Source organism: Ictidomys tridecemlineatus, chromosome 4, assembly GCF_052094955.1.
Source record: "Ictidomys tridecemlineatus isolate mIctTri1 chromosome 4, mIctTri1.hap1, whole genome shotgun sequence".
NCBI classification, from domain to species: Eukaryota; Metazoa; Chordata; class Mammalia; order Rodentia; family Sciuridae; genus Ictidomys; species Ictidomys tridecemlineatus.
The window spans coordinates 129,495,203-129,522,857 of record NC_135480.1 but is presented as its reverse complement, the minus strand read 5'-3'; the positions used below and the strand labels follow the sequence as shown (position 1 = coordinate 129,522,857).

The window sequence follows — 27,655 nt, the reverse complement described above, 5'->3', positions numbered from 1 at the left end:
GGGAAATTTGGAATAAAATGGGTACCCACTGTCTCCAGCCATTCCAAGAGAGGTGTGAAAAGTTATGCCTATGACAAGTTTTGGTCTGTTGGGGCAGACTTCCCTAGACCTAGTTTTCTAACTGTGAGTCTTTGTACTCACTAACAGTGTTTGGTTCACATTACAGCTTATGTTCTGGGAAAAGCATCAAATCAATGCCCACAAAACCAACATTTCTCATTATCAAGTTAGCTTTCAGTGAAACAGAATCTCAAATGTATTTGGTGTGAATCTGTTACAATTAAGCTAATCATTAATGTTTAATATGTGTACATCACAAATGTCAACTTTAAGAGTACGGAGGTAAAAGCATCATTTAGATTATTTTAATTCTCTCTCCCTTACCTCACATTCAGCAAGAAATTAAGTCTTATTTATGGTAAACAAATTGAGTGTGTAGCATTAAATATTCAGTGCTGGAATGTTTGTTTAAAATCGTCTCCTCAGTAATTTATAATCTCAGGCCAAAACATGATGTAGTTCATTCTGGTGAATTTTAATCTGATTCTTGCTGACAAGGAGGAGAGCTATGACTCTAGAGTAATAATTCTTCCCTTTTTCACTGTGAGAATATTATAAAGAAACATACTAGAGGAATTGTTGAAAAGAAGTATCTAACTGATCAGGCAGCCTCAGAGGCAGAGTATCTAGAACATTCCTATCTAATGCTTGTTTCTGTGACATAATCATGAAAAAACACCCACTTCACTCTCTTGAGCCCCGGTTTGGATGAACTCTCTTGTAACCTATGGCCAGGGAGTAGCACACCTGCATGGCCACCACTGTTCACAGTGGTCTGGTTTGCAACTTTGCAGAACCAAAAGCTCAAGAATGTCAGCAAATGCAGGTTGATTGAGGAGGAGAGGGAATGCAGGTTGATTGAGGAGGAGAGGGAACTGACTTACACCAAGAAATTACAGGAGTCTGAACACTGGGTTTTTAACTTCTGAGGAATATGGTTGCCACACAAAGTAGAAACTAATTCTGGCTGGTTAATATATTCTTTCTCTTGAAGAACAGTCTCTGGAAAACCAGTGATCACAATCATGATTCTATAGGCACAAAGAATCAAGATAAGGGTTTTAGCTGAAGAAGTTGCTGGAATTTGAAAGCCCTGTTTCAATCCTTATTTCTACAGAGAGGATGTTGTTATGAATTTTCCTTTGCAACCAGGAAAATGGCTTTGGGTATTTCTTTAAAGAGATATTTAGGGAGGGTAAGCATCAGCTAAAGGTAAAGAATAGGGATGTACCACTCCAACCAACGTCTATTCTTTACTAATTTTCCTTTTTTGGAGGCTCTGGGATTCAATCCAGGAACACTTTACCACTGAACTATATCCACAGTCCTTTTATTTTTTTAATTTTTTTGGGGGGGGGGGTGATAGGGTCTTGCTAAATTGCTGAGACTTCCGCAAACTGGGAATTCTCCTGCCTCAGCCTCCTGGGTTACCAAGATTATAGGCATATGCCACTGTGCCCTGTTCTTTACTAGTATTCATTTCCAGGTTCTTATTCCATTGGCAAGGCCCATGTTTGTAACAGACATTCCCTGATGTTTGTAGCAGACATTCCCTCAGCAGGGAGCAAACTTCTCCACTCCTTTCTTTTCTGTAATATTGTAGGTTGGATATTCTAAATATTAATCACCATCCTACCCACTGCTATCTAGTTCCACTAGATAAAAGATACAATGGCCAGAAGAAGGTTAAAGTCAGCTTTATTAATGGATTGGAAATGGATTGGAGATCACAGCTGGGATCTGAGGTTCCTTTCTTCCTCTCCAGAGTGATGACAGCTGAGCCCACTGGGTAGGCCCACCAAACTTACCCACCCAGTCACAGACCGAGGCTGGAACATGGAGAGCCGATCCTGGCTGGGCCCACCACGAACAGGTCCTGCTGGGTCTGTTTACGGCATGGAGACTGGAAGCCCAAAATCAGGTCCAAGATAGAGAGAAAGAGAGAGAAGAAGCAGGAGGACAAGTAAGCAGGGACCTTTAGCACATTATCTCCACCCAGTAGAGAAAGAAGGCCAAAGAGACCCAAATCCCATCAGTCACAATCATCCCAGAAATCATCCCAAAGATGGAAGCCTCTCCCCAGTACTTTTCTCCATGTTGGGCTTGTTGGTGGGTGATCCTTCCTCTGTTTGACTCAGCAGAAAATGTGGGGATTTAGGAGATTTCACTCAGTGGTGAGGTTGAATAAGTGGCCAAAGGTCATTTTTTTGTTAGTCTTTTGGGTCATCAGAGAATAACCCAAACAAAAGCACTGGCTGGAGCCAGGATCGCAGGTACATAGGTCACCTCACCCCTGGGCACTAACCACCGAATTCCTTTTCTCCCCTCTACTCCCATCCTTCTGAAGGTTGCTGAGTAAGAACCTGACCGACTTAAAAGGCCACCATAGCTAGGGGCCAATTCCCCTTGACATCCGAGGGTTTTCTTCCTGTAAGCTCCTCTTTTCATTCAAAGTAACACCTTCTGATTTAATGTTCAAGTATGGAGTTGTAATCATTGGGCCAATCCTCAGAAGAAGGCCTGGCAAGGTTAGTTTGTATGGAGGGGAGGATGGACATGGAATAGCTGATTCCTCTATGGCTTTGACAGAAAGAGAGATCTGAAGGCAAGTGTCACAGAGTTGAGAGTCTAAAGCAACTCTTGCTGGCTGCCTTTCCTGGCAAGTAAGGAGGACTTAATTTCTTAATTTTTCCTCCTAATTTTGTTTATTCTTTTCTATTTCTCTAGTGTTTTGTGATTTTTTAATTTTCAGTACTTGGTTTGAACCCAGGGCCTGGGGCATGCTAGGCAAGTGCTCTCCTTCTAAACTACATCTTCAACTCTTTTTATTTCTTATTTTGAGATAGGGTCTTATAGGTTGCTAAGGCTGGTCTTGAACTTGCCATCATTTTGTTTCAGCCTCCAGAGTAGGTAGGATCACAGGTATGCACCACCATGCTAAGCTCTCTAATTAATACTATTACTAATATATTTTGGAGGCACTAGGGATTGAATCCAGGGAGAATTTACCACTGAACTACATTACACCATATTTTTCTTTAATATTTGAGCATATATCCAGGGCTGATATTCCTGCTTTGGGCCTGGGTGACTTCTGCAGAGAGTTAATCTCATCTACTACCTGTGATTCTTTTCATATTATCACCATTGAAAGGTGACTCAATTTATGTTCCTAAAGGGAAACCTTCTATAGTTTCCATTAAGATGACTACACAACTGTACTTTAAATAAAACTGAATGATTGCAAAAAAAATTATTTTACCCCAGAGTATTTTTATTAGGGATTCCTGCCACCATATTAACATATAAAACAATCTGGATGTTGACAGAGAAATGCAGATTTCACTATACAAAGGTAAGCCTCCATCACAGTATCATGACCCCCATCTCTCTAGTTTTTCAATAAAATCAATTGTGTTTTGAATTTTCCCCAGAGTTATATTTAAAAATATTAGACAAACCACAAGTAATACTCCAAATACATAACATTTTACAATATGGTCCAAGCACACATAGAAATACATGATACTTTACCTACATTATTTTCATAATCCCACTTGCATTAGCACTAAAGACAAGGTTGTGTGTGTATATGTATTTGCCATATGCATGCCTGTGTATACAAATCCACAAAGGTACACACAGCAGTCTTTGAAGCTGTGGTTTTTACCCACCATGATATCTGAGAGGGAAAGGAACAACAACATGTCACAAATTCTTCAACTGGGGCAAAATAAGCATAACTATGTATGAAAGGCATATTGGTTGTGTCTATACAAATACATATATACAGATTTATATATAAACACATATACCGATAATATGGAATATACATATACTCACACACGTGCTTTGAACTCTGTGTCTTACTACTACTTATACCATCTCCCTTTCGAAGCAGTCTCCACATTTGATGCAGGCAAGTGGTGACTAACACAGCTTAAGTGGGTATTTTTAAAAGGCTCTGATTCTAAACCAGAATCCAATTTTACTTTGGATGGTTATTATTTAAATCAAGTAGATCCTATTCTGTCAACTCTGTAACCTGAAAACATCTTCAATAAACAAAGAAGTATCTGCCTAAGAGAAAAGAGATGCTAACTGGAAATGGCATATATATCTCATGGTCAGATGACATGTAATAATTATCCTGCATATTTTTCAAATATTTTATGATGAAAAATATAGCACTTCCATAATTTAAATATATTATTTAATATTATTTTTTTAAATTGAGGGCTAGATATTTTGTCTTGGTTAGAATTTCAAAGAAAATGATAGAAAGGGGACTAGATTTGTATAGACTACACTGGAGTACCCTTATGTCAAAAAAGAATAGAACATATTAAAACTTCATATTAAAACTGACTATATGCAAATGTCCAAAATAAATTATTGTAGGTTCCAACCATAGAAAATATACTTCTATATTAATATAAATCACTGAAAGTCCACAAGAAGAAAACCCTGCAAATATAATAGCAAGTATATATATTATAATGTGTTCAACAGAGGCCTCATGAACTGACTTTCAACATTTACTTTCAAAATTAAATATCTAATAAAGAACTAACAGCTCCATTGACTGAGTTGCCCATTGACTGGAATGCCCAATTTGGAAATTATGCTAATGGTGGCATTGGAGGGTCATTAGGGAGATATTATAGGTGGGCCCCATTTCTTTATAAGAAATCCTGCACTCTGTGCTGTAAACCTCAGACCCTTTCTCACTCATACCAAATGTTGGTAAGTACTCTGCATGGGAAAGCATCAGACCCTTTCTATCATGGATTTAATGGTGTGGAGGAAGGTACTACAGGATTTGTCTGTTATCTTATTCTCTACCCAGGCTGGACTGATTTGTCATCTGATGAGCACTCTCATTTTCCCAATGGAAGCCCAATGATGAATAAGTTAAGATTTTAAGGAAACCATGCAAGGAAAGGAGAATATTACCCACCATAAAGAATAAATCTTGGTATTTATCAAAAAGCCACTCATCCTCCCTCTCTCTCTCTCTCTCTCTCTCTCTCTCTCTCTCACACACACACACACACACACACACACACACACACACACACACACATTTTTGAAGTTTCTTCCACAGAATCACAATGAATGGCATGAGGGACCAAAAAATTTACCTTAAAGTTTCTCCACTTTTATTTAGATCCACTTAAACATGTTTATGTCAACTGGACAGCGAGTGCACTTTACATCATTGAATGCCTCTTGTCACCATCCCTTTCATGAAAGACACCCTTTGCCTTCCACCACCTGCCTACAGCCTCACCAGAACTCTTCTTCACTACTTTCCATTAGTTCAATTTCTATCTGTATCCACTCACTCTTGTTTGAATATACAATAAACAATCAACTGGTATATCTTTTACCATTGTTCCTTTAAAATTTTACTATCTTTTAAAAACATTCTGCTTCCCTAACCCAAATATATGGACAGAGTGCAGACAAAAGTACCAAGTCATCTTGTCCAAAACTTTGAAAAATGGACTTCCCTGTGTCAACTCAATGCTCTCAGTTTCTACATCCTCCATTCCCATCATCTGTTTGGGGAGCTTACTTACTAAAGTGTCTTTCTACCCATTTTCTATACCATATGCAAGTAATAACAAATTATAGACCTGTTCAGCCAAAAATATTTTAAAAAACAAACTGGTGCCAAAACATTAAAAAATTCCCGATATACCTTTGTGCATTGTTAGTCTTACAGTCGGTATACTTAAATAACTCCAGGAGGCTTTTTTTTTTTTGCTAAAAATTTACCAAAATAGTTTGAACACATAAAAATAGTTTTAAAAAAACAAAACAGAAAGCCCAGCATAAATTTAGTTGTATAGGCATTGGTTAGAGGACATCATTTTCCACTAAGGATTATATTCAAAAATTTTCCCTTAGGTTTTACTAAAATTCTGATTCTGAACCTTATAGCTGTGATGGTGCCAACTATTAAAAACAGGGAAATCTAGTCCAATGTATTACGCATTATGTTATAATGCTTGTCTACACTTAAAATAAACATATTTTGGTTATGTAAAGGTCATCTTCCTGACCCATAAGTAAAACATCTATCTTTGATTTAAGTGCATTTAATTATGAAAAGCTAATGGAGGGTTTGAGTGACCAATTATGAGAAAGGAACATCTGTTGGCAACCCCATGTCCATTCAGAACCAGGCATCTACTGAAAAAAAAAATCACTAGTATTGAATATAGCCCTTAGTTTTATAAGATATTAACCTCATGAGCAACCCAGCATGTAGAGAATGAGGTTGACCTTCCCAGCCACCCACTCTTTGAGGGGACAGTAGTATTCATAGTGAAACTGCTCAAACTCTGGTGTCTGGCGGATTTCACATAAGAAGGAGAGATCAATACCTGACTCCAAAAGGAGGAGGAGCAGGGGAAATACAAAGAGCAGCAGTCCCAGGCCCACCACAAGGAGCCTGGAAAAACTCTTGACCAGTGGGTTCACCCGAATATGGCCGGTCAGAATGTCATAACTCCATGACAAAGCTCGACGAGCCTCCTTCAGCTCCTCTTCTTCAGCAACCAAAAAGGCATTTTCATCTGCTTCCAGTTCCTCAAATGAATCTGTATCTTCTCTTTCCAACTCAAGCCTAGATGGACAGTCAAAAAGCATGTCAATCTCATCATCATCAACAGGAGTGGGGAGCAGGCTGGCACTTGGGTTGTATGCTAGTTCAGAGATGGTCAAGGGCTCTTCTTTTATTTTATCTTCTTCTTCACTTGGGGGATCTTCATACTCTCGAGCTTCCTTTACTGGCGAGCTGGAGATCAGGGGAGCAGAAATGTCCTCTTTAGGCAATGGAACACCTGCAAAGAGACATTTTTTCCCTTTATTTTAAAGTTCAGATTTTCTTTTCCCACAAAAACCTGTGGGTACATACAAAACAATGGATGGAATTTAAGGGATCCATGAAATTATCCTATGACATACTGACTTTAAACAAAGTCCTTTTAGTGACATTCTCTGCAGAGTAAATTCTAAGGTCAACACACTAAACCAAAATAACCAACACTTTTCAAATGGTTGGAATCATGTACAACATTTAGGTGTATGATTCTGGTCTGAAAACCTCCAACTGTGGTCATGTTTATAAAAATAAAAATTACAATAATTCATTATTATGTTATGAATGATGTCTTTTGGAAGTCAAAACTGTCAACCAATAAGCTATATAAAACTATGCCTTACCACAGCATACTATAGCATAGCATAGCATAGCATACCATACCATACCATACCATAGCAAAACTATAATTTCTTTATCATTCTGATGTATTGTTTTCTAGTCTTCCTTCTAGGCACAATTTTGTGGATCTAGTTGAGCACCTTTAATCCAAACATCTAAAATCTGAAATCCCAAAATATTTTGAGTGTGTCAATGCTCAAAAAAATTTTGGATTTCAAATTTTTCAAGTTAGAGATACTCAATCAGTAAAGTCTATGAAAATATTACAAATTCTGGAAAATTCTGAAATATTTCTGCTCCCAAGAATTTTAGGTAAGGAATACTATAATTGCAATCATACTATGTCCACAAACGAATATCTTGCTTCTTCATTTAATATTTTAACTTAAACATTTTGTATGTTCTCATTGGTATAACTTATAAAGAAGGCCAAATTTCCTGTTTAGTTAATATAATAAGTTAGCCATCCATTGGTGAACTCAGATCAATTTACAGTTGTAAAAACAATGTTCTAAAAGACATCTTCACATATAAAGCTTCTTCTCCCTTTTGTTTCAGTTAATTTTCAATAGACAAATGTTTAGAGGGCAGATTGCTTGGTCAAAGGGCATGTATTACTCTGAAAATTTACTGGGGAAAGGTGTTTTTCAATGCCTTCTTTTACAGATGGAAAATTCAACTACCTACTCTTGGGTGTAAAGACTAGCCTCCCAATTTTGAGTTTTGGCTTCTCAATGGAAAATGAGGACAGCATCAAAGCAGTTTTTCCCAGGATGTATCTACAATACAACACCAAATTGGCAGCCAGCTGCGTTAGGTAACTGTAAACCAGCATATGTTTCACAATTTCTCTCTTCAAAATGTACAAGAGTGCATTTCTGCTTTTATGTTTCAAAAGTCAATCCTGATAGCTCTGGTCTGAGATCACTGAATAGTCCAAATAAAAAATACCATGAAAAATATAAACCATTTACTAGTGACAAGAAGCACACAAAAAGATGTTCAACATCACAAATCATTAAGGAATCATTCAGGGAATGCAAATCAAAACCAAAATGAGATACCACTTGATGCTTGTTTTTATGGCAACAATGTTGGTGAGGATGTTGAGAATTTAGAACTCTGTACATTGCTAGGAGAAATATAAAATGATTGTGGAAAGTTTGGTGGTTCCTCAAAAAGTTAAATATAGAATTATCATACAACTCAACAGTTCCACTTTTAAGTATATACATTATCCATAGAATTGAAAACAGGAATTCAAAGCTTGTATGTAATGTTCACAGCAATGCTGTTCCAATAGTCAAAAGATGATAACAATTCAAATGTCCATCAGCAGATAAATACACAAACAACATGTGGCATATCCATATAATAAAATATAATTATTCAGCCATAAAAAAAAAAAACAACAAAATCGGTCTGGAGTTGTGGCTCAGAGGTAGAGTGCTTGCCTAGCATGCATGAGGCACCGGGTTCTATCCTTAGCACCACATAAATATAAAAATAAAGATATTGTATCCACCTATATCTAAAAAATAAATATTTAAAAAAGTGAAAGAGGCCAGACACAAAAAATGTCACATAATGTATGATTCCATTCCTATGAGATATCCACTACAGGTAAATCCACAGACATGAAGTGCTTTGTAAGGGTAGTAACCAGGGACTGGAAAAGAGAGAAATGAGCAATGACTGATGGAAACACAGGATTTTCCTTAGAGGTGATGAAGATGTTTTGAAGCTAAATGGAGGTGTTAGTTGCCAACACTATGAATGTCTTAAATGCTACCAAATTGTTCACTTCAAAATGGTTATTTTGTGTTGTGTGAACTTCATCTCAATAAAAACAAAAAATAAGTAGGGTGTGGTGGCACACACCTGTAATCCTAGCAACTCGGGAGCCTGAGACAGAAGGATCATAAGTTCAATGGCAATCTAAGCAATTTATCAACCTTAGGCAATCTCATCTCAGAACAAAATTTTTTTTTTAAAGAGAGAGTGAGAGAGGGAGAGAGAATTTCTTTAATATTTATTTTTTTAAGTTCTCGGCAGACACAACATCTTTGTTGGTATATGGTGCTGAGGATCGAACCCCGGGCTGCACGCATGCCAGGCAAGTGGGCTACGGCTTGAGCCACATCCCCAGCACCAAAATTTTTTTAAAAATTTAAAGATCTAAGGGTGTAGCTCAGTGATAGAGTGCCTCTGAGTTAATCAAAGTGCCACAAAAAGAAAAAAACAAATGTAAGCCTGTATTGGTTTAGATGTGATATCCCCCAGAATTCACATGTAAGACAATGCAAGAAGATTTGGAGGAGAAATGATTGGGTTATAGCCTTAACCTAATCAGTAAATTCATCCCTGATGGGATTAACTGAGGGTGACTGGAGGCAGGTGAGGAGTTGCTGGAAGAATTGGTTCATTGAGGGCATGGCTATGGGGTACATATTTTGTATCTGGAGAGTGAGGTATCTCTCTGCTTTCCTCTGCCACAGTCTTCTGCCATGAGCCCTGAGGAATGGAGTTGGCTATCTATGTAAGACTTTTGATTCTGCAAGCCCTCAAATAAATTTTTCCTCCTAAAATTGTTCTGGTCAGATCTTTTAGTCACAGCAGTGAAAAATCTGCCTAAAAACAAAGCCATAAGTTGTCTACCACCATAAAATGTCTAAAGGGAGAAAATACAGGGTAGGGAAGGATGAAAATAGTATGGTTTTCTGGAGTGCTTAATACTTACAAATGCAGGTGCACCCTATCCCTAACAGGGGGCTCATGTTTCTCACCCCCTTAGAAAAGCTGTGAAAGTCATGAATCCTATGTGAAGGTCTTACTGCTCTGCTACCACTGCTAGCCCCATTTGCTACTTTTCTTTGCTTCTTTGGTTACACAGATTGCCCATGCTCTTTGTTCTTATCTAAAAGCATTATATATGTAATATATAAAAAAATAGAATACAAATATATAATACTATAATATGTAAATATATCAATGTATAATATAATCATATATATTGTTATGTATTACTGTATCTTATATATTATGTATAAATTATATATATTTGTATTTTATATATATATGTATGTATGTATGTATGTATGTGTGTGTGTGTGTGTGTATATATATATATATATATATGATTATTCTCCTCAAATGCCCTAATTTGCAACCCTTTCTCTATCTTCTGCTTCCTATATCCCTCTCCTATAGCCAGAAGACAAGGGAAATCTCACGTTTCCAGGCTGCAATATTTTGTAGATTGCATCTCTATTTTCCCAAGTGCTCAGACCAAAAACCTTGACTGTTCTCTATTCATACCCACATTGAACCTGTCAGTAACTTCTGCTTTTACCTTCAAATTGTGTTCAGAATCTGACTACTTCTTACCACCTCCATGGCTATCACCCTGATCCGAGCTGCTATTCTTTCTCATCTAGGTTATTGAAACAGTCTTTTATATCATCTCCCTGATTCAGTCTTCATGCAGGCAAGGGCCACTACCAACACAGCATCTGGAGTGATTCTTTGAAAACATGAGTGAACCATGCCACTCACGTTCTCAGTACTCTCTAATGGTTTTTCATCTTCCTCAGAGGGAAAGCCAAGTTGTTTAGGGATGTGTAGGACCCTACTCAATGTCCTCTTCCCCTTCCTAACTTTTCTAACCCTGTTCCCCCATGACTGTGTCTCTCACTCCACTCCAGCCACCTAAGCAGCTCTGCTGTCCTTCAAGCATGCCAATCACCTTCTAACCACAGGGCCTTTGTACTTGTTGCTCCCTCTGCTTGGAGCACTCTTCCCTCAAAATGTTCATGCTTTCTTCCTTTGAATGTCTCGAATCAAATTTCACCTTCTTTGTGAGGACTTTTTTTAGCCACACTGTAGAGAATTTCAGTCTTTATTCCTAACATTCTCCATTCCCCTTCTTTCATTTATTTTTCTTGGGAGAAGTCTAAAATGTAAGGGGAAAATAGAATAATAGTAAAGAGTGAAACCCCTTCAGAGAAAAACAATTACAGTAACTAATTCAGGTATGATAATGGCCAGGACCTCCACAGGTCAAGCAAGTACCTAAATGTGAACAGGTATATGGGGAGCGATGGAGGCTGGAAAGAATTGACCATTTTGAGTACCATCTAAAAGCTTTAAAATTCATACTTACATCTGTATGGTCAACACAAAATACACCTGTGGGTCTTTTCAGGCATTCAGGATGCCATTCAGAAAATGCTATAATTTTTTTAAAAATCAGCCAAATTTCTAATATTTTAAGTCCCTCACATCTGCCAAGTTATTGATCTCAATAATAGATATTCACTTATTTTCCTGGAAAGGAGGTAGGCAGGGATATAAAAGCTCTCTTCCCTTTCCTAATTTTTCTAAATATGAGTGTAATGCACTGAAGATTCGTATTACTCTTCCTTCATCTCTGTGCTCAAATTGTAAGGCAGCTGGAGTACAATGGAAGAGAACCAGTCAAAAGCTGGACAGCCTGGGTTTAAACATCAGCTTTGTCTTTACTCATATTATGAGCTTCAGTGGCTAAAGATTACTTGATATTCTTGGATCTCAGTTTGCTTAACTACAAAATAGGAGAAACACCTATTTCACCAGGCTGGGGAGAGGGTAAGTGAAATTGTGGATGTGTAAGTGATGCTGACAATTTTAAAAACCTACAAAAATCAGACATCATGATCTCAACAAAGAACAATAAACAGCACTTGCTCTATTATCAAACATTTTTTATTAACAAATACGTTCATTTTATAACAAGTCCACTATGGAATACAAGGTGAATTTAATTATAATTGGTTATGCAAATCTTCTTAACTGTCCTTGTATGAGATATGCTAAAAGTTTCATATGTACCTTTTCTGGTGAGTTCCATAAAGACCAAAAATACTAACTTAGTATTATTCAATAATAAATAATCATAAATCTATCAATAAATAAATTTATTTTGCTTTATCTATATCTGAGAAGCTTTCTGACTATATCCACAAAGCTCAATTAGAAAGATCGAGAACTTTGTTTTAGAAGAAATGGCAATGATCATGGAAAAGTAAAAAGCTTTCCAATTTACATAACTATGCAGACCTATTAAAATTAGTGGATAGCTATAAAGTTTCTGACAAATAAGAAATACTTGTTAAATGTTATAGTTGGTTATACATACTTTCGTAATTTTCCTTATATGATAGATACTAAAAGTTTCCTACATACCTTTTCTGGTGAATTGTGTATTTCATTTTAGTATAGTAATAAAATTATATGTTTTATACCATTGTTTTCATTATTTATTTGAAGAAATAATTTAAGAAGTAATAATAACTTACGTAGCAAGAATCAGAAGACAAATACTAATGGAGTAGACTGGCCATGGACAATAGGTAGGATGCCTACCATGTATAATGAAGCAGATGGACACCGCCCATTTCCATTAGCACTATTTGCACAGATCCTGATATAATGATATGCCCTAAAGATACATCATGCATCATAGCAGCCCAACCCACTCAGTAGACTGTTGATGGATGCTGCTAGGAAGCTGTTCTTCATCTTATTGCTGAAGGCAAAATATAGGGTCTTTATTGACACACAGCAAAATTAGTGGCAGATAAAAACAGAATGAGCATTGCTCACATTTACACAGAAATGAGCTATCAATTGAGCATGTGTGTGATAAAATCACAATACCATAGCCAGAGTTTCCAGAAACTTGTGATGTACTATATAGCTAAAGAGTCTGGCTAATGACCCTTGTCTAGTTTCCTGTGCATGATGACTTTATCAATTAAGCAATGTGGTATCAAGCATCTCTAAAATGCCTTAAAATGAAAACACTCACACCCCCACCTCTTAAGATTACATAAAGGATCAAAAGTGCAAAGAAGAGAACAATGTAAGAAAGTCCTTTGGGGACAATATGGGGACATCAGAACATGATTGAACATCTGCCGTTTGCATTTAACTACACTGACCTCCTTAAGTTAACTTTGGAGCTTGGGTTTGTTGAGATAATGCTAAGCCCACGTGGCAATGTCTTTCCCATTTAAAATCCGCCATGTTTATTGCCATCATTTGGCTAAAATCATACTGCCTCGCTTTACAGACACTTTTCAGCCTGTAAAAATTTGCTGCTTCCTTTGTCATGGCCACTGGTGCTCACCCTGTGAGGCCTTCATCCATGCTGGGAGGCTTTGGCAAATGACATCATTATTCTGGTTCCCTTTGAGGCGCTCTGTGCTAGCACCCAACTATGGAATGCCCATTAAACTCCAGAGCAGTAAAGCAGTACCACCATTCATCCAAGAGGAGGGTCCTTTAGAAGATCATAGAGGCATTTCAGACATCACAGTGATTGAAGGTGGTGATGTCATTTAGTGGGTGAGGGTCAAGGATACCAGATATCTTAAAATATTTAGGAGAGTTCCACAAAATAAAGAATTATTTTGCATTCCAAAAAACTTTCAAATGTTAAATATTAGATATTACCCATAATGAACATATTTATAATGATCTGAATCTAGAACCTACCTCTGTTTTACATTTAAACCTAAAGCATTTGAAGTAGCATTTTAACATAGTTTGAATTTTTCAGGATTGCAAGCATTGGGTATGATGAACTCTTTTGCTAAGAGTTGTTTAGCAGTTCAGAATATTACACCATCGCCATCAGAGATGCCAAAGGTATTGGAGTTGCCTGCAAAGTAACACATTTTCACCTTACATCTGTTCCATCCACCCACCCCTCCCCATTCCAAGCATCTCACTCCTTTGTTCTGCCTCCTAGTGAATCCTATTTGAGAAAAGCCTTTGGAGAGTCTTATTTAATTAAGAATGACTTTCTAATTTCTCTTTCTATTACAGTTAGAACATTTTGACTTTACATGTAGTTTTTTAAAGTTACATGTGTTGCATCTCTGAACGAGAACATTACAAGATTTTTGTTGTTAAAGGGAGATGCTGGATCTGAGAGGGTGGACAACCACAGAAAAAATGGGTGTAAAGTTGGTGGGTCTCTGCAGAGGGCATATATTTGTTGCTAACACAAGAACCAACCTTCTCAAGATGGTCTAAACTCTATCAGCTTATCAAGTGACACTCCAGGAGGTGTGCAATATTCTGAACTGAGGATAAAGAGAAAGTGAGGGAGGAGTAGGAGAAGGAGGCAGAACGAGTCATCACTCTATCTTTGGAAAATATGATGGAATGGAAAAAGCAATGGCCTGAAAGGCAGGTCACCCGTCCATTCCCCAGGTGAGCCACAACAATTAGAGCAACCTCAGATAGGTCACTCCAGTTGTATAGTCTTAGACTTCTTACCTACAAAATGGACCATATCCTTCTAGTTCCAGCATTCTGTGGCTCCATCTTAGACTATGTCTGTCAATAAGCTCTCTGACTTAAAGTTGGAGACTTTAAGTGGTGGGACAAGAAGGGAGTTAAGATTTTTTAATGAATAGGGCTGGATACTTTGAAGTATATAATCATGCAGTATTCATGAGAGGAAACCTAAGGCTTAAAGAGGATAAGTAACTTGCACAAGATCACAAAGCTCGGAAACAACGGAGCCTGGCTTTATACCCAGTCCTGTCTGGCTCCAAAGCCCAGGACATTTTTCTTTTCCCAAACCATCATGTTGCCTGAAGAGAAGGGAATCTGAGAGGCCTGAAAGGGACCCTCACCTCTTAACTGTAGAGGAAGAACCTTCTCTGTTACTGGCCCGATTTTATTTGCTGAAACAATTTCATTATGTATATGGTAACAATTTGTCCTCATTTGCCTGAGACAGTTCCACTGTGTGGGTGTGGTCCTGGTAGTATTACTAAAATGCTCCTTTTATTCTCAAAAGGTTTGCCTAATCACTCTTAATGATAATTATATGTCAGCTCTCCTATGATTGTATGATAGCCAACATAAAAGCCATAAAACAAAAGTCACGTGCTGCCATGGGGATTAACAGTTTGTAAGAAATAAAATAAATTTTAAAACTTATTATATTCTACATTTGCTATTAGTCATACATTAAATGACTTAAAATGTTTTCTAACCATTATAAGCAGCATGTAGACTTCCAAAATTTCTCAAGACAGTATGCCATTAACCTCTTACAAATTTCTCTCTCCTTTTTTGAGAATAAAATTTAATCCTTTAATTGTAACTCGTGTATCTGATGTTTCTGAACATCTTTGGAAGGCTGCTGGTTCATTCTATTTAAAAACCTATGAAAAGTCATCCCAGTGACTCAGGAAAGTATACACAAATGGAAACTTAGATAAAGACACGTGTGCATGGCAAATCCTAATGTCCTCCCCATCCCTGAACCCTAACTGGAATATGGAACACTGCCTTTCATGTAGGTAGGTAGTCCTCTTCCACAGCAGAGTTGGCAGTGTGGCTTATTCTTTTCACTTCCTCCCCATCCTTACAGACTTTGTCCTTGAAGACTGAACTCTCTTTCCCTTATGACCATTGCCTGATGACCTCCTGGTTTTGCATCTACTCTTACTAACTCTTTTGATACCCATATTATAATCATCTTGCATGACTTTGATATCTAGAGCTCATGTGGATGATTCATACCATCATTGTCTTTGCATTTCCATTTAGCTGCTCTGGCAGCCCACTGAAATGGCTCTCATCAAGGTCTCCAATCACCGCCATATTTCTAAGCCTGTGTGTGTGTGTGTGTGTGTGTGTGTGTGTGTGTGTGTGTGTCCTCCTATTCTGAGACTTTATACTATCCTGGTTTTCATTCAATGACTCTATTTCTTCTGTCCTCAGAGTCTCCTCACCTGTCTTTGCAGTGGTCTCAATTCTCTGCTCTTTTCACTCTATACCTTCTTCCTTGAAGTCTCAATCATATGTATGGCTCTGATATGCTACTTCAGAATTACTCTACCTGGTAACTACAGGTTATCAGTGTTCCCTAAAATTCTTGAAAAGAATGTTCTACAGAGAATTTTGCAAAACTGTGCACATTCTATTATCCTTTGGGACATTATTATCAACTTTAAGAGTGTAAGTTCGAAAATCACTTTTCTGAACTTGAATCCTGACCTTGAACAAATTGTCATGGATCAGGTATTAAATTACTTTATATCATTCCTTTCATCAATAAAATGGGAAAAATTCCAGGACATATTACATGCAATACTGTATGCAGAGGAATTCACAAGCCAATGCACATAAAGTTCCTGACACAGGTTAAGCATTCAATAATATTACTATTGGGCATATTAAAATGTATGCATGGTCCTGGAGAGAAGAAATCTGTTTCACTTTATTCAACCCAACATTTCCCAAATTTATTTGCCACAAGAATGTAGAACACAACTAAGCTTGAGAAATACATGTTACTGAATATCTAAACTCAAAACCCTCCAATAAGCTCCAGATGTTCCACACAACTATACATAGGAACATCAGTCTCAATATATCCGAAACCAAACTATATCATCTCCCACTCAACTCTTTCTCTCCTCCATCACTCACTATATAGTAAGTGGCACAATTTTCTACTTAGTCTCCCAAACCAGCAATCTCAGTGTTGACCAATATTTCTTCTACCATTTGCTCACATCTGTCCCCAACTTCTCCAAACTCTGCTCTTATCTGCTTTCGAAGCCACACCTGTCTCTTTACTCACACCACTTCTCATCTGAATAATAGCAATAGCATCCTAACTAGTTTTCTTGACTTCAGTGTGACTTCTTGGGAATTATTTCCAGAATAATTATTTTTAAATGTCAATTAGTTATATCAGTCCTCTTCTTAAAAGGTTTCTCACACCTTTTAGGCTAAACTCTTTAGCTTAACATATCAGTTTATTTAGAGGGCCAAATGTGTCATGTCATTGCATGTCTCTGTGCCTTTGTACAGACTATTGCCTCTTCTGAAAATGTTCTGCACTCAGATGGATCTTATTCTTTAAGACCCCATGTGTCACTTCCTCTAGGAAAGCTCTCCTACATCCCACTCCCAGTCTGATACAGATGCTTTTTATCACCAAATACCATGGTTGACTCCTCATTGTACATTTTTTCCACAAATAATTAGTCTAATCCATCCTAGTAATTTAGACTCTTTGTCACCTTTGGTTTAGAAATGGGCATAGAAGCTGACCCTGAAAATAAAATTGAAGGACAGAGAGAAAATAAGGCATGAGAGTGGGGACTAAACTTATGAGAAACTTTTTTTTTTTTTTTGCTTCTAAGAACATTCTGGAAAGGTTTGACTCTATCTATCTCTTGACATTGTTGTAACTAAAGGAGACCAGCAGAAACTCTGGCAGCCAACCTATAATGTCAATGGCCACAGCTCTGAGGGAAATCCTGGCCAACAGGGAAGAGAAGCGGAGGGAGATGAAATGAAATTGGTTCTCAACCCTGGAATCCTTTCTGCCTCTGGACTTGTTATCTTGGGTAACAAATCACCTTATTATTGAAACAGGTGTTAATTAGAATTCCCCCTTACTGACTGCTGGATGGCATCTAACTGGGGCAGCTGTCATCCCATCTTGTGGATCTGTTTATCATCACAATCAGTCATCGCACCGTGCTACAGTTTTATTGTGGATTTTTCATTAAATTTTTATCTCCTAAAAAGTAAGGACTAGAATTACAGATTTTATAATTGGCCTTAATATTTTTAAAATTGAGTTCTCCTTTCATTAATCTAAAATTCAATGCAATGGAGTTTATGTATGATGGCAAACACATGTAATAGCCAAACATTAAAAGGATTTCCACCAAAATCAGGAACATGACAAAAATCTCTCACTACACATCAATATAATTCTAGGGGCTCTAGATAATACAAAATGATAAAGACAAAAATAAGAAGTATAAATATTAGAAAAGAGATTAAGCTCTATTTTTAGATGATAGGATTATCTATGTGAAATAAAGATTAAAATAAACTGAGGGAGGACTGAGGTTGTGACTTAGTGGTAGAGCATTTGCCTATCATTTGTGAAGCACAGGTTTCCATTCTCAGCACCACATATAAATAAATAAAGATCCACTGACAACTTTAAAAAGTATTTAAAAAATAAATAAACTGGGGGAAATAATTAATGGAAATTCAGTAAGCTGTTCAAAAGCAAGATCCACATATAAAAGCAGATGACTCACTAAATGCCAGTAAAGACATTATAAAAATATGATAATGAGAAACTTCATTCAGAACAGCTAAGTGTACAAAGTAAGATAGTCATATAATACTCAGGAATATCCATAATAAGAAATATGCAAAATTTCCACAAAGATCATGTTAAAACATAACAAGATGACATAAAAGAAAATCTCAATAAATGAAGAAGCATAACAATATTCCTGAATAAAAGCCCTCAATGTTTTGAAAATTTTATTCTCTCATTAATCTAAGTTTCAATGCTATTGTAATACAAATACCAACTCATCTTCAAAAAGATAAATGGAGAAAGTGCTCACAAATGACAAAATAATTTTGGGTAAAAAAAAAGCAATGAGTGCCTCCAGACAATAGAATATTTTTCAGTGCTAAAAAGTATTGTGATGAAAAGACATGGAGGAATCTTAAATGCTTATCACTAATTGAAAGAAGCACATCTGAAAAGGCAACATACTGTATGATTCTAACTATACGCCATTCTGGAAAAGGCAAAACTACAGAGACAGTAAAAAAGATCAGTGTTTGTCAGGGATTAGGGGAAAGAAGAGATGGACAGGAATAGTAGAGGATTTTTAGGTCAGTGAGATTATTCTGTATAATACTATGATGATGAATACATGTCATTATACATTTGTCTGACCCACAGGACATCTGACACAAAACGTGAAAACTTAATGTAAGCTGTGGACGCTGGGTAATCACAGTGTGTCAATGCAGGTTCATCAACTGTTAACAAATGTGCCCCTCTGATAGGGGCACATTGTGGACGTAGGAGGCATATGGGAAATCTTTGTATTTTCCTCCTACTTTAACTAGAAACCTAAAAGCCACTCTAAAGTAGAAATTCTTTTTAAAAAATGTGGGAGGAATTTTACCTATCTACTTTCAAGATTATACTATAAACATAATAACAAAAAAAATACTAAAATGTGCGATTCAGAAACATTCCCTTAAGTATAACGAAAATTTGTTTTAAAATAAATAATTTGGGGGAAAATTGCCAAATAATTGGAGAAAAATTTATATCCTTATATCATGTTATATACACAAGAAAAGTCCAAAGATGTCAAAAAATTAAACCAAAATAAATATTAGATACCACAGGAAATTGCCATTTTTATAGACCAAAAGTAAAAGGTTATCAGTATTTGTATAGTTCAAGTGAGTGCATTAATTATGAAAAAGAAAGCATAATTTTTGCACAAGGAAAACTGACATAAACCCAAACTTGAAATACACAAAAACTAAGTAGTTTGTACATGTAGAACTTGTCTGTACATACAAAAAAATGCCTGATTCAAAAAGTTAACACTTTCTTTTAAAAGTTGAAAATCAAGAACCAATTAATTAGAAGAAAATTGACATTTTTATCAGGCAAAGGATTAAAGTTCAGATTATAAAAGATTTCCTACAATCTGTAAGGAAAAGACAAAACCACAATAGAAATCTGCAAACATGAATTCTCCAAAGAAAAAAATGCAAATGGTCAATTATCATTTGAGCAGATGTTCATCCTATTAAAAAGGGTTGTACAAATGAAAATAATGTAATCTTATTTTTCTTTCAACATCTAGAAAAATGTTAAGAAACTGGTCACATGAGGATTAGTAATTACATGGCTGAGTAGAGATTCTCATGAATACCTTGTTCCTAAGCATTTGTCTTGCAGGATAATTTGATCACTTGCATCAAAAATAAAAATTTGTATGTTCTTTACCCCAATTTATATTTTTAAGAATTGATCATAGAAATACTAATTTCTACATTTATTGTAGCATTATAATAGACAGATAATAAAAAAAATAAATTTCCCACATAAATTAGTAATTAAATAAGTGGATTGTAGTATCTACATTATATAACATTATTTGGCCATTTTTGAAAAGATAATTATATTAATTGTTTTGATATGAAAAGTCCTTCAAGCATATAATTAAGGAAAAATGGATTATAAAATAATATACCTATAACAATATCATGAAAAATATATATACCATATCCCATATCTTATCTGCAAATATTCATAGACTCACTTTTGAGAATATTAGACTAAAGGAAAACATTCTATATATTTGTGTTTTTCAAAATTTCATATAAGAACCCATCATGCATTACTTTTGTCCTTGTACAAGTACTATTGGTTTCATTTCAATTCACTTAGAAGTCAGTCCCACACATTTGTATGCAATATGGCCAATTTCAGACATTTCCCAGGATATATAAATATTATCAACTGATGATTGATACCACATATACTTATATAAACACAGCTTCTTTACTGCTGTAGGGCCTGAACTTGAAATTTTTATTTCAATTACAGTTTCTTCCAAGGACCATAACATATGATGTTTACAAGGAAAAGGAAACTGTAGAATGTCAGTTTGATCCAAGTGCTCTGATATTTTATTTTAGTAGAGCTCTGCTTTGAAGATAAAGGGGAGCTCTGCCTCACCCGCACAAGCAGATCTGAGATCTGAAACCTTTAAACAGTGAGAGGAGGGGGAGTGTGTTTTGATCATCCAGTCTGCCTTCTCCTCGTCATCTCTCATTATTGAACAATCTAGAGGAGCACACCACCACTGCCTCCCTCCTAACTCACTGCTGAAAAGAAAGCATAATTTGCCTTTTGACAACTTTATGCCATTTCATGGAAAAGGGAACACGCCCTCCCATTTACCTTCTGCACTTGCTCATTCACCCTCCTCCCTGCTTGTCTCTGCCTCTCTCCCTCCTTCTCTCTCTTCCATAACTCATTAAATTTCTGACACTACATTCACCCTTGGCTTCTCACTGAGTCGCTATAGTGAGCAGGAAGCTGGAAGCCTGCATGATTCTTCAGGCACGGGATGACAGCCCAGGGCATGGCACGTACCGGCATTTCGAGCTGTGACCTTGGAGCCATGTCTCAGCAGACGGACAAACACATTACTGCTGCAGTGGTTCACCATGTGCAAGTGGAGGCTTCGTCGAGTCTGGATCTTGACCAAGCATTTTGCCATATTGGATATTCCGATCTCCCCAGGTCTCCTCTGCCTATCATGGCCCAGGACAGCCACCAGCAGCCATAGCAGCTTTGACCTTTTGCTAACTGTCCATTCTGTTTTAAAGGACTGAGGCAGGGCACGCTGAGAATGAATCAAATGTCAGGTTCCTAATGCAGCCAACAGAAATAACTCATGAGGGACAGGCATGGGGCAGGGAGGAGGGCGGAGAATACTATTTTTAAACTCTCTACTCACTTCACTAACAAACAATGAAATTTTATGCATACTCCTCATCCAGACCAGAAGATTCCACCAAATGTCTTACAGCATCCTAAAAATCAAATGTCCCCAGATGGTAAGATGACAACTGTGTAACTCCACAATGGAGAAACAACCCACTTCAATTTCTTCTAAAAATTATTTATTGAGTCTTCAATATGTTCTACTGCAGAGTGGCCCAATAAAAATACAATGCAAGCCACATTTTGAAAAAAGGAAAAAGTGTTTAAAAAGCAAACTATAGTACAATGAATTTTAAATTTAACAATGTGTTTATTTGAAGTCATGATATCCAAAATAGTTTCATTTCAACATGTAACTGTGTAAAAATGATTTATAAAGCACCTTACATTCCTTTATGAGACTGTCTTTGAGACTGTGTGTGTTGCACACGTGTAGTACATCTCAGTTCTGACCAGCCAAGTTCCAGGACTTCAGCCCCATGTGGGGCTGCTATATTGGACAGCACAATCCCAACAAGGTATTAAGTTCCTCACATGCTTCACCTTCACCCCCCACAACAATGCTACTATTTTCTTCACTTTACAGATAAGGCTTAGGGAGAATGATTGACCTGGTAAATTCATAAAATTAGTAAGTAGCCAAACTATCATTTTAACCACCTTAGCATCAAATTAATACCAGTTGACTTAAAAAAAAAAGCCCCCAAAACAACAGCTGTTAGTGCTCCTATCTCTAATCAAGTATATTTTAAATGCAGGAACCAAACATCACATTCAATCTCTTAGCACTTTGAAAACTCTCGACTTGAACATCTGAGACAGAAATGTGCCTGATATGAGCACTAAGAGATCAAACTTTTTTCAGAATTTTTTCAGGGCATGCTATAGTTGAAAAAAATTCAACTGATTAATAACCATACCTCATAAACTATCTTTCAGTTATATTTCTTTGCTGTTATATTTTTCTCACTCTGATTTTCAGAATAAAAAATTCCTCACACAATTTCATCACATATGCATTTTCTACTTTAAATAGCTGTTGCTGACAAAAGATGATTTTCTAATAAAATATTTTTTTTCTTTTCTGGATTACATTCAGAGCATCCAACTGAAATTCTGTATTGTACTTTACTGTGGGAATATAAAATCAATTTAACAGTTTTGGAGAGAAGTTTAGTAAAATATATAAAGTTGCAATATTCTTTAGCTCAGAAATTCTACTTTTAGGAATTTATTCTAAGATAATAATTGGACATGTGAACAAAGATGTTCATCAGAGCATCATTTATTATAACAAAAAAAATTCCAAGGGGAAAGTGATTAAATATATGTGATAATGAAATACTGCACCAAAAACTCATATTTAGAATAATTTAATAATGTCAGGAAATGCTTTCAATGTATTAGTAAATGAAAAGAATTTGCTGATAAAAACAGTGTGAGTTGAACTATGTAAAAATGCCACAGAAAGGAAAAAAAATAAGATCAGATGGTAAATTCTGAAGTGGAAAACGGTGTGGCCAACTGTGCACTGTGACCTGAGGTAGGGGAGGTTACATGTGGAAACCTCACAATTGGCTTATTCTTCTCACAGGTTACCAGTCTCTGATATGCTACAGAAGTCTCTACACTCAAGGGGTGAGTCAATTTTCAAACTTGAAACTAAAACTTCAAATTTTCAAACCGGAAACCACTGACCTAACAATCCAGCAATACTTCAACACTTTGTCATCCCTCTTATGATGGAACTCTGAGCAGAATCCCCTGTCATAAAGCAGATCTACTGATGCAGTGGTGGGGCCCTGGAATGGTACCTTCCTATAAGGCCTCCTCCCTAGTCACCAATAGCGGTTCCTGAAAAACTAACTGAAATTCTTTAGGACACTAAAGAACATATCTAAAAGTCACTATTCTACCTGAATTGTTGCTTTGTAATAATGCAGAGGAAGAATTTCAAAGATTAATAAAGGGCTCATTTGCATGGCAATAGGCTAGGGCTCAATTTGGCAGCTCTCCCTTTGGCCTATTTGGAGGGAATATAGATAAATCTGATAAACTGAAAGAAGTTTGGTGTACAGCTGCCTCCATTCATAAAGTTGGGTCTACCGGTTTCTTGGTACTGAAAGCTAACCTGATGTAGAAATATACTCCAACCTTACTCTTGTAACAAGTAGCCAAGTCTCAGCCAATCACAAATGGCCAGCTGTTCATATCTTGTTCAAATAAGATAGCCATGAACCAATCAAACTGTTTCAACCTCACGCCTTCTCCCTACTATAAATATACCCTGCCTATGTGGTGGGATGGAACATTCTGAACCATTTTTGGTCTAGACTGCTACCCAATTCTAGAATCTCAAACAAAGCCAGATAACATCTATAAACCTAGATTTGTTGTTTTAAATTTATTCTAATTTATTACACTTGATGACAGAATGCAAATCATTTCATACTACACATACAGGGCACAATTTTTCAAATCACTGATTGTACACAAAGTATTTTCACACCATTCGTGCCTTCATACATGTACTTAGGATAATTATGTCTAACTCATTCCACCATCATTCCTATCCCCCCTTTCCCCCTTCTTTCCTCTCCCTCCCCTTTGCCTTATCTAAAGTTCCTCCATTGCTCCCTTGTTCCCTTCCCCCCCATCGCCATTATGAGTCAGCATCCTCATATCAAAGGGAAAACATTTGGCCTTTGGGTTTTTTGGGGGGGATTGGCTTGCTTCACTTAGCATTATATTTTCCAGCTTCATCCATCTACTTGCAAATGCCATGATTTTATTCTGTTTTAATGCTGAGTAATGTTCCATTGTGTATATATACCAAAGTTTCCCTATCCATTCATCTATTGGAGGGCATGCAGATATGATATGATTCTATACCTAGAAGATCCAACACATTCCATCAGAAATCTTCTAGAACTAATAAATGAATTCAGCAAAGTAGCTGGATATAAAAATCAACACCCATAAATCAAAGGCATTTCTGTACATCAGTGACAAATCTGCTAAAAATGAAACCAGGAAAACCACCCCATTTACAATAGCCTCAAAAAAATAAAATACTTGGGAATAAATTTAACAAAAGAGGTGAAAGACCTCTACAATGAAAACTACAACACGCTAAAGAAAGAAATTTAAAAAGACCTTAGAAGATGAAAAGATCTACCTTGTTCTTGGATAGGCAGAATTAATATTGTCAAAGTGACCATACTACAAAAGCACTATACAGATACAATGCAATCCCAATCAAAATACCAGTGACATTCTTATAGAAATAGAAAAGGCAATCATGAAACTCATAAACATAGATTTGTTATAATTTCATCTTTTAACAAATCTTTGTGCTTAGCATCATATTAAAACAACATGTGACTTGATAGCTCACTTAAAACCAACTACCTTCTAAAAACAAAACAGAAAGCAAGTAGAAAACCTGAAACAACCACACCACAGTTCTTTTTTTTAATGTATATGACATTTTAAAAAATATTTGTTTTTTAGTTATAGCTGGACACAATTCCTTTATATATTTATTTATTTTTATGTGGTGCTGAGGATTGAACCCAGGGCCTCACACATGCTAGGCAAGCGCTCTACCACTGAGCCACAATCCCAGCCCTGTATATGACATTTTTTTAAATTTTTTTATTTTTTTATTGTTGGTTGTTCAAAACATTACATAGTTCTTGATATATCATATTTCACACTTTGATTCAAGTGGGTTATGAACTCCCATTTCCACCACAGTTCTTTATTTCTATTGTTTGCCACCAGGATAGTTACTCTCATCAATTCTCAAGCATTAAATCTCACCATAGTTTCAAATGCCTCCTTTCCTCTTTTTACTATTCTAACATTATTGTTATTATATATAATTGTTTTATTATTATTATTTTAACTATAGCTATATAATTAGCACTCCTTTTTCTTTCTCCCCCAGTACTGAAGATGGAACCCAGGGCACTTTGCCACTGAGTTCCATCCCCAATGCTCTTTTTCATTTATTATTTTGAGACATGGTCTTGCTAAATTGCTGAGGCTGGCCTTGAACTTGTGATCCTCCTGCATCAGCCTCTATAATTGCCGGGATTACAGGTGTGCCTCATGTAACATGCCAAGCTAGCACTTATGTGTTTCACTTTTCTCTTGAAATTGTTCTTAACTCTCTATACTACTTTTCAGAGATATTAAGTTAATTCCTCTATTCTCTTTCTTTTGTGGATCTTCTGTTTTTATTCAGAGAAAATGAACCTAGCAGGATCTGCATTCTATATTGTCCTAGGCACTTCTCTCTACCTTGTCCAACCATACCCCAAAATGTGGCTACTTTTCAAGAGAAAGAAGAAAAGGAAGGCAGAAATGTGAAACAAGTTCTAAGATTTACACAATACTGCACTGGGAGTGTTGTCCTCATTTGGAGCCCCATGCTCCAGGGGACAATATCAGTAGCACAACATTCAGATGCCCTTGAATACTTTTTCTTTTTCAATTCGTTTGTGTGCTTAAAGAATTGGGAAGTCCTGTCAATGTTAAAGAAAGCAGAGGATGTGTGAAGAAGAGAATTGATTCTCCATGATAAGATGATAGCAACACTGATAAATCAAGCAGAAGCCAAAGAAGAGGGACAGAGTTCAATGGTAACAGCTGTACATGGACCTGAATTCCATGTCTACTACTGCAGTGAACTTCCTGACATAGATTTGAGACAAGGCAATAAACTTGCCTTTATTTAGCAGGAAACTGAAAATTATCAGGCAACTTGGAGTGCTGGTGCCTTAATTAAAAGATGGAGAAAGAACTCTTCTCACACTTGTTGTGACAAGGAAATGGGATGTGTGTATCAACAACCTAGTCATGGTGCTGGTTCCTAGTAGATGGACCAGAACTCACTAAGTGGTTGTAGAAAGCAAAGTTTACAGCACAAGCTCTGGAGGTACCCTTGGGTTCTACTCTGCACCATTTTTTATCCTGGCCTCAGTTTCCATGGTTGTAAAATGAGCCTTATAAATAGACAGAATGTACCTCTGAGGGTTGTTGTGAGGACTAATCAAGTTAATACACATGGCATGTTCAAATTAGTGCCTTGCAGCAAATTAATCAGTAAGGGTTGGTGAATTTTTTTCCCCAACACAGCTCTTTCCTTTGTCTCTTTTAGCTACGCAAGAGGAAGACAAGACAGTCTCAATTTTTCTGTCAACCATGTGTCCCTTTAACATGTCATTACTATTCACTTCTCCCAAATAGTAGGGAAGCAGTTTTACTGATTGTTAAAAGTTTGCTTGGCCATCCCTATTACCTTGGCATGTTCATGAAGAATGCATCTTTAGATTTTATTAAAATTTTTTTAAATTATGAAAAGTATATAGGTGAATGATATATCCCACAGCATGAACATCAAGGATTACATGTAGTTTAAAATTCTGTTTGTGTTTTTCTGTATTTTCCAATTTGTCTAAGATGATTAAGGTATTACTCTTGATTTCCCATTAAAAAACAAAATAAAAAGAAAAGGAAATGGTTGATTCTGGTAATCCGTAATCCCAGGAGAATATATTCTATTTGTATGCCTTCTTCTTCCATACAAATAAAAGTTGACCTAGCCACATTCAGAATGTATACATTCGTATGTTTGTTTGTTTATTCACTAATTCAGCAAGTATTAATTAGCTCCCACTGTATACCAGAATGTCAGAGTGTCTGACAGTACACATTGGCATAGGCAGAGTCCTTGTCTTCAGGGAGCTGACAATTTGGTTGGAGGAGACAGTCAACAAACAGGAAAACAAGTAAGCAGAGGAAAAAGCATTCAACAAGGCCAAGTGCTCTGGGGAAAATTTAAAAAGGCACTGGTGTGAGAGAAAACAAATGAGTAGGAATTGGACATTCAGGGAAGACCTTCCAAGGATCTGCAATTTAAATTAAAAGACAAGAAATAGCCATACAAAGGCCTAGCCATTTCTTCTGGG

At 36.6% G+C, this 27,655-nt stretch overlaps 1 protein-coding gene across 4 annotated transcripts in view; it reads right to left on the bottom strand.

Annotated features, from left to right (window-relative positions):
• Positions 1–1,741: 1,741 nt before the first annotated feature.
• The window catches only part of Frmd3 (FERM domain containing 3), a 245,933-nt gene continuing 220,019 nt past the window's right edge, over positions 1,742–27,655 (bottom strand). For 2 of the 4 annotated variants that reach the window (XM_005340905.5, XM_078047420.1), the window contains exon 14: positions 5,200–6,914. In XM_005340905.5, coding sequence (XP_005340962.1) covers positions 6,319–6,914 — 596 coding nt within the window. In that variant the 3' untranslated portion in view covers positions 5,200–6,318. Of the gene's footprint in view, positions 1,964–5,199; positions 6,915–21,323; positions 21,584–27,655 lie in introns of those variants that run through there. The other 2 variants (XM_005340906.4, XM_005340909.4) reach the window with 2 other exon arrangements.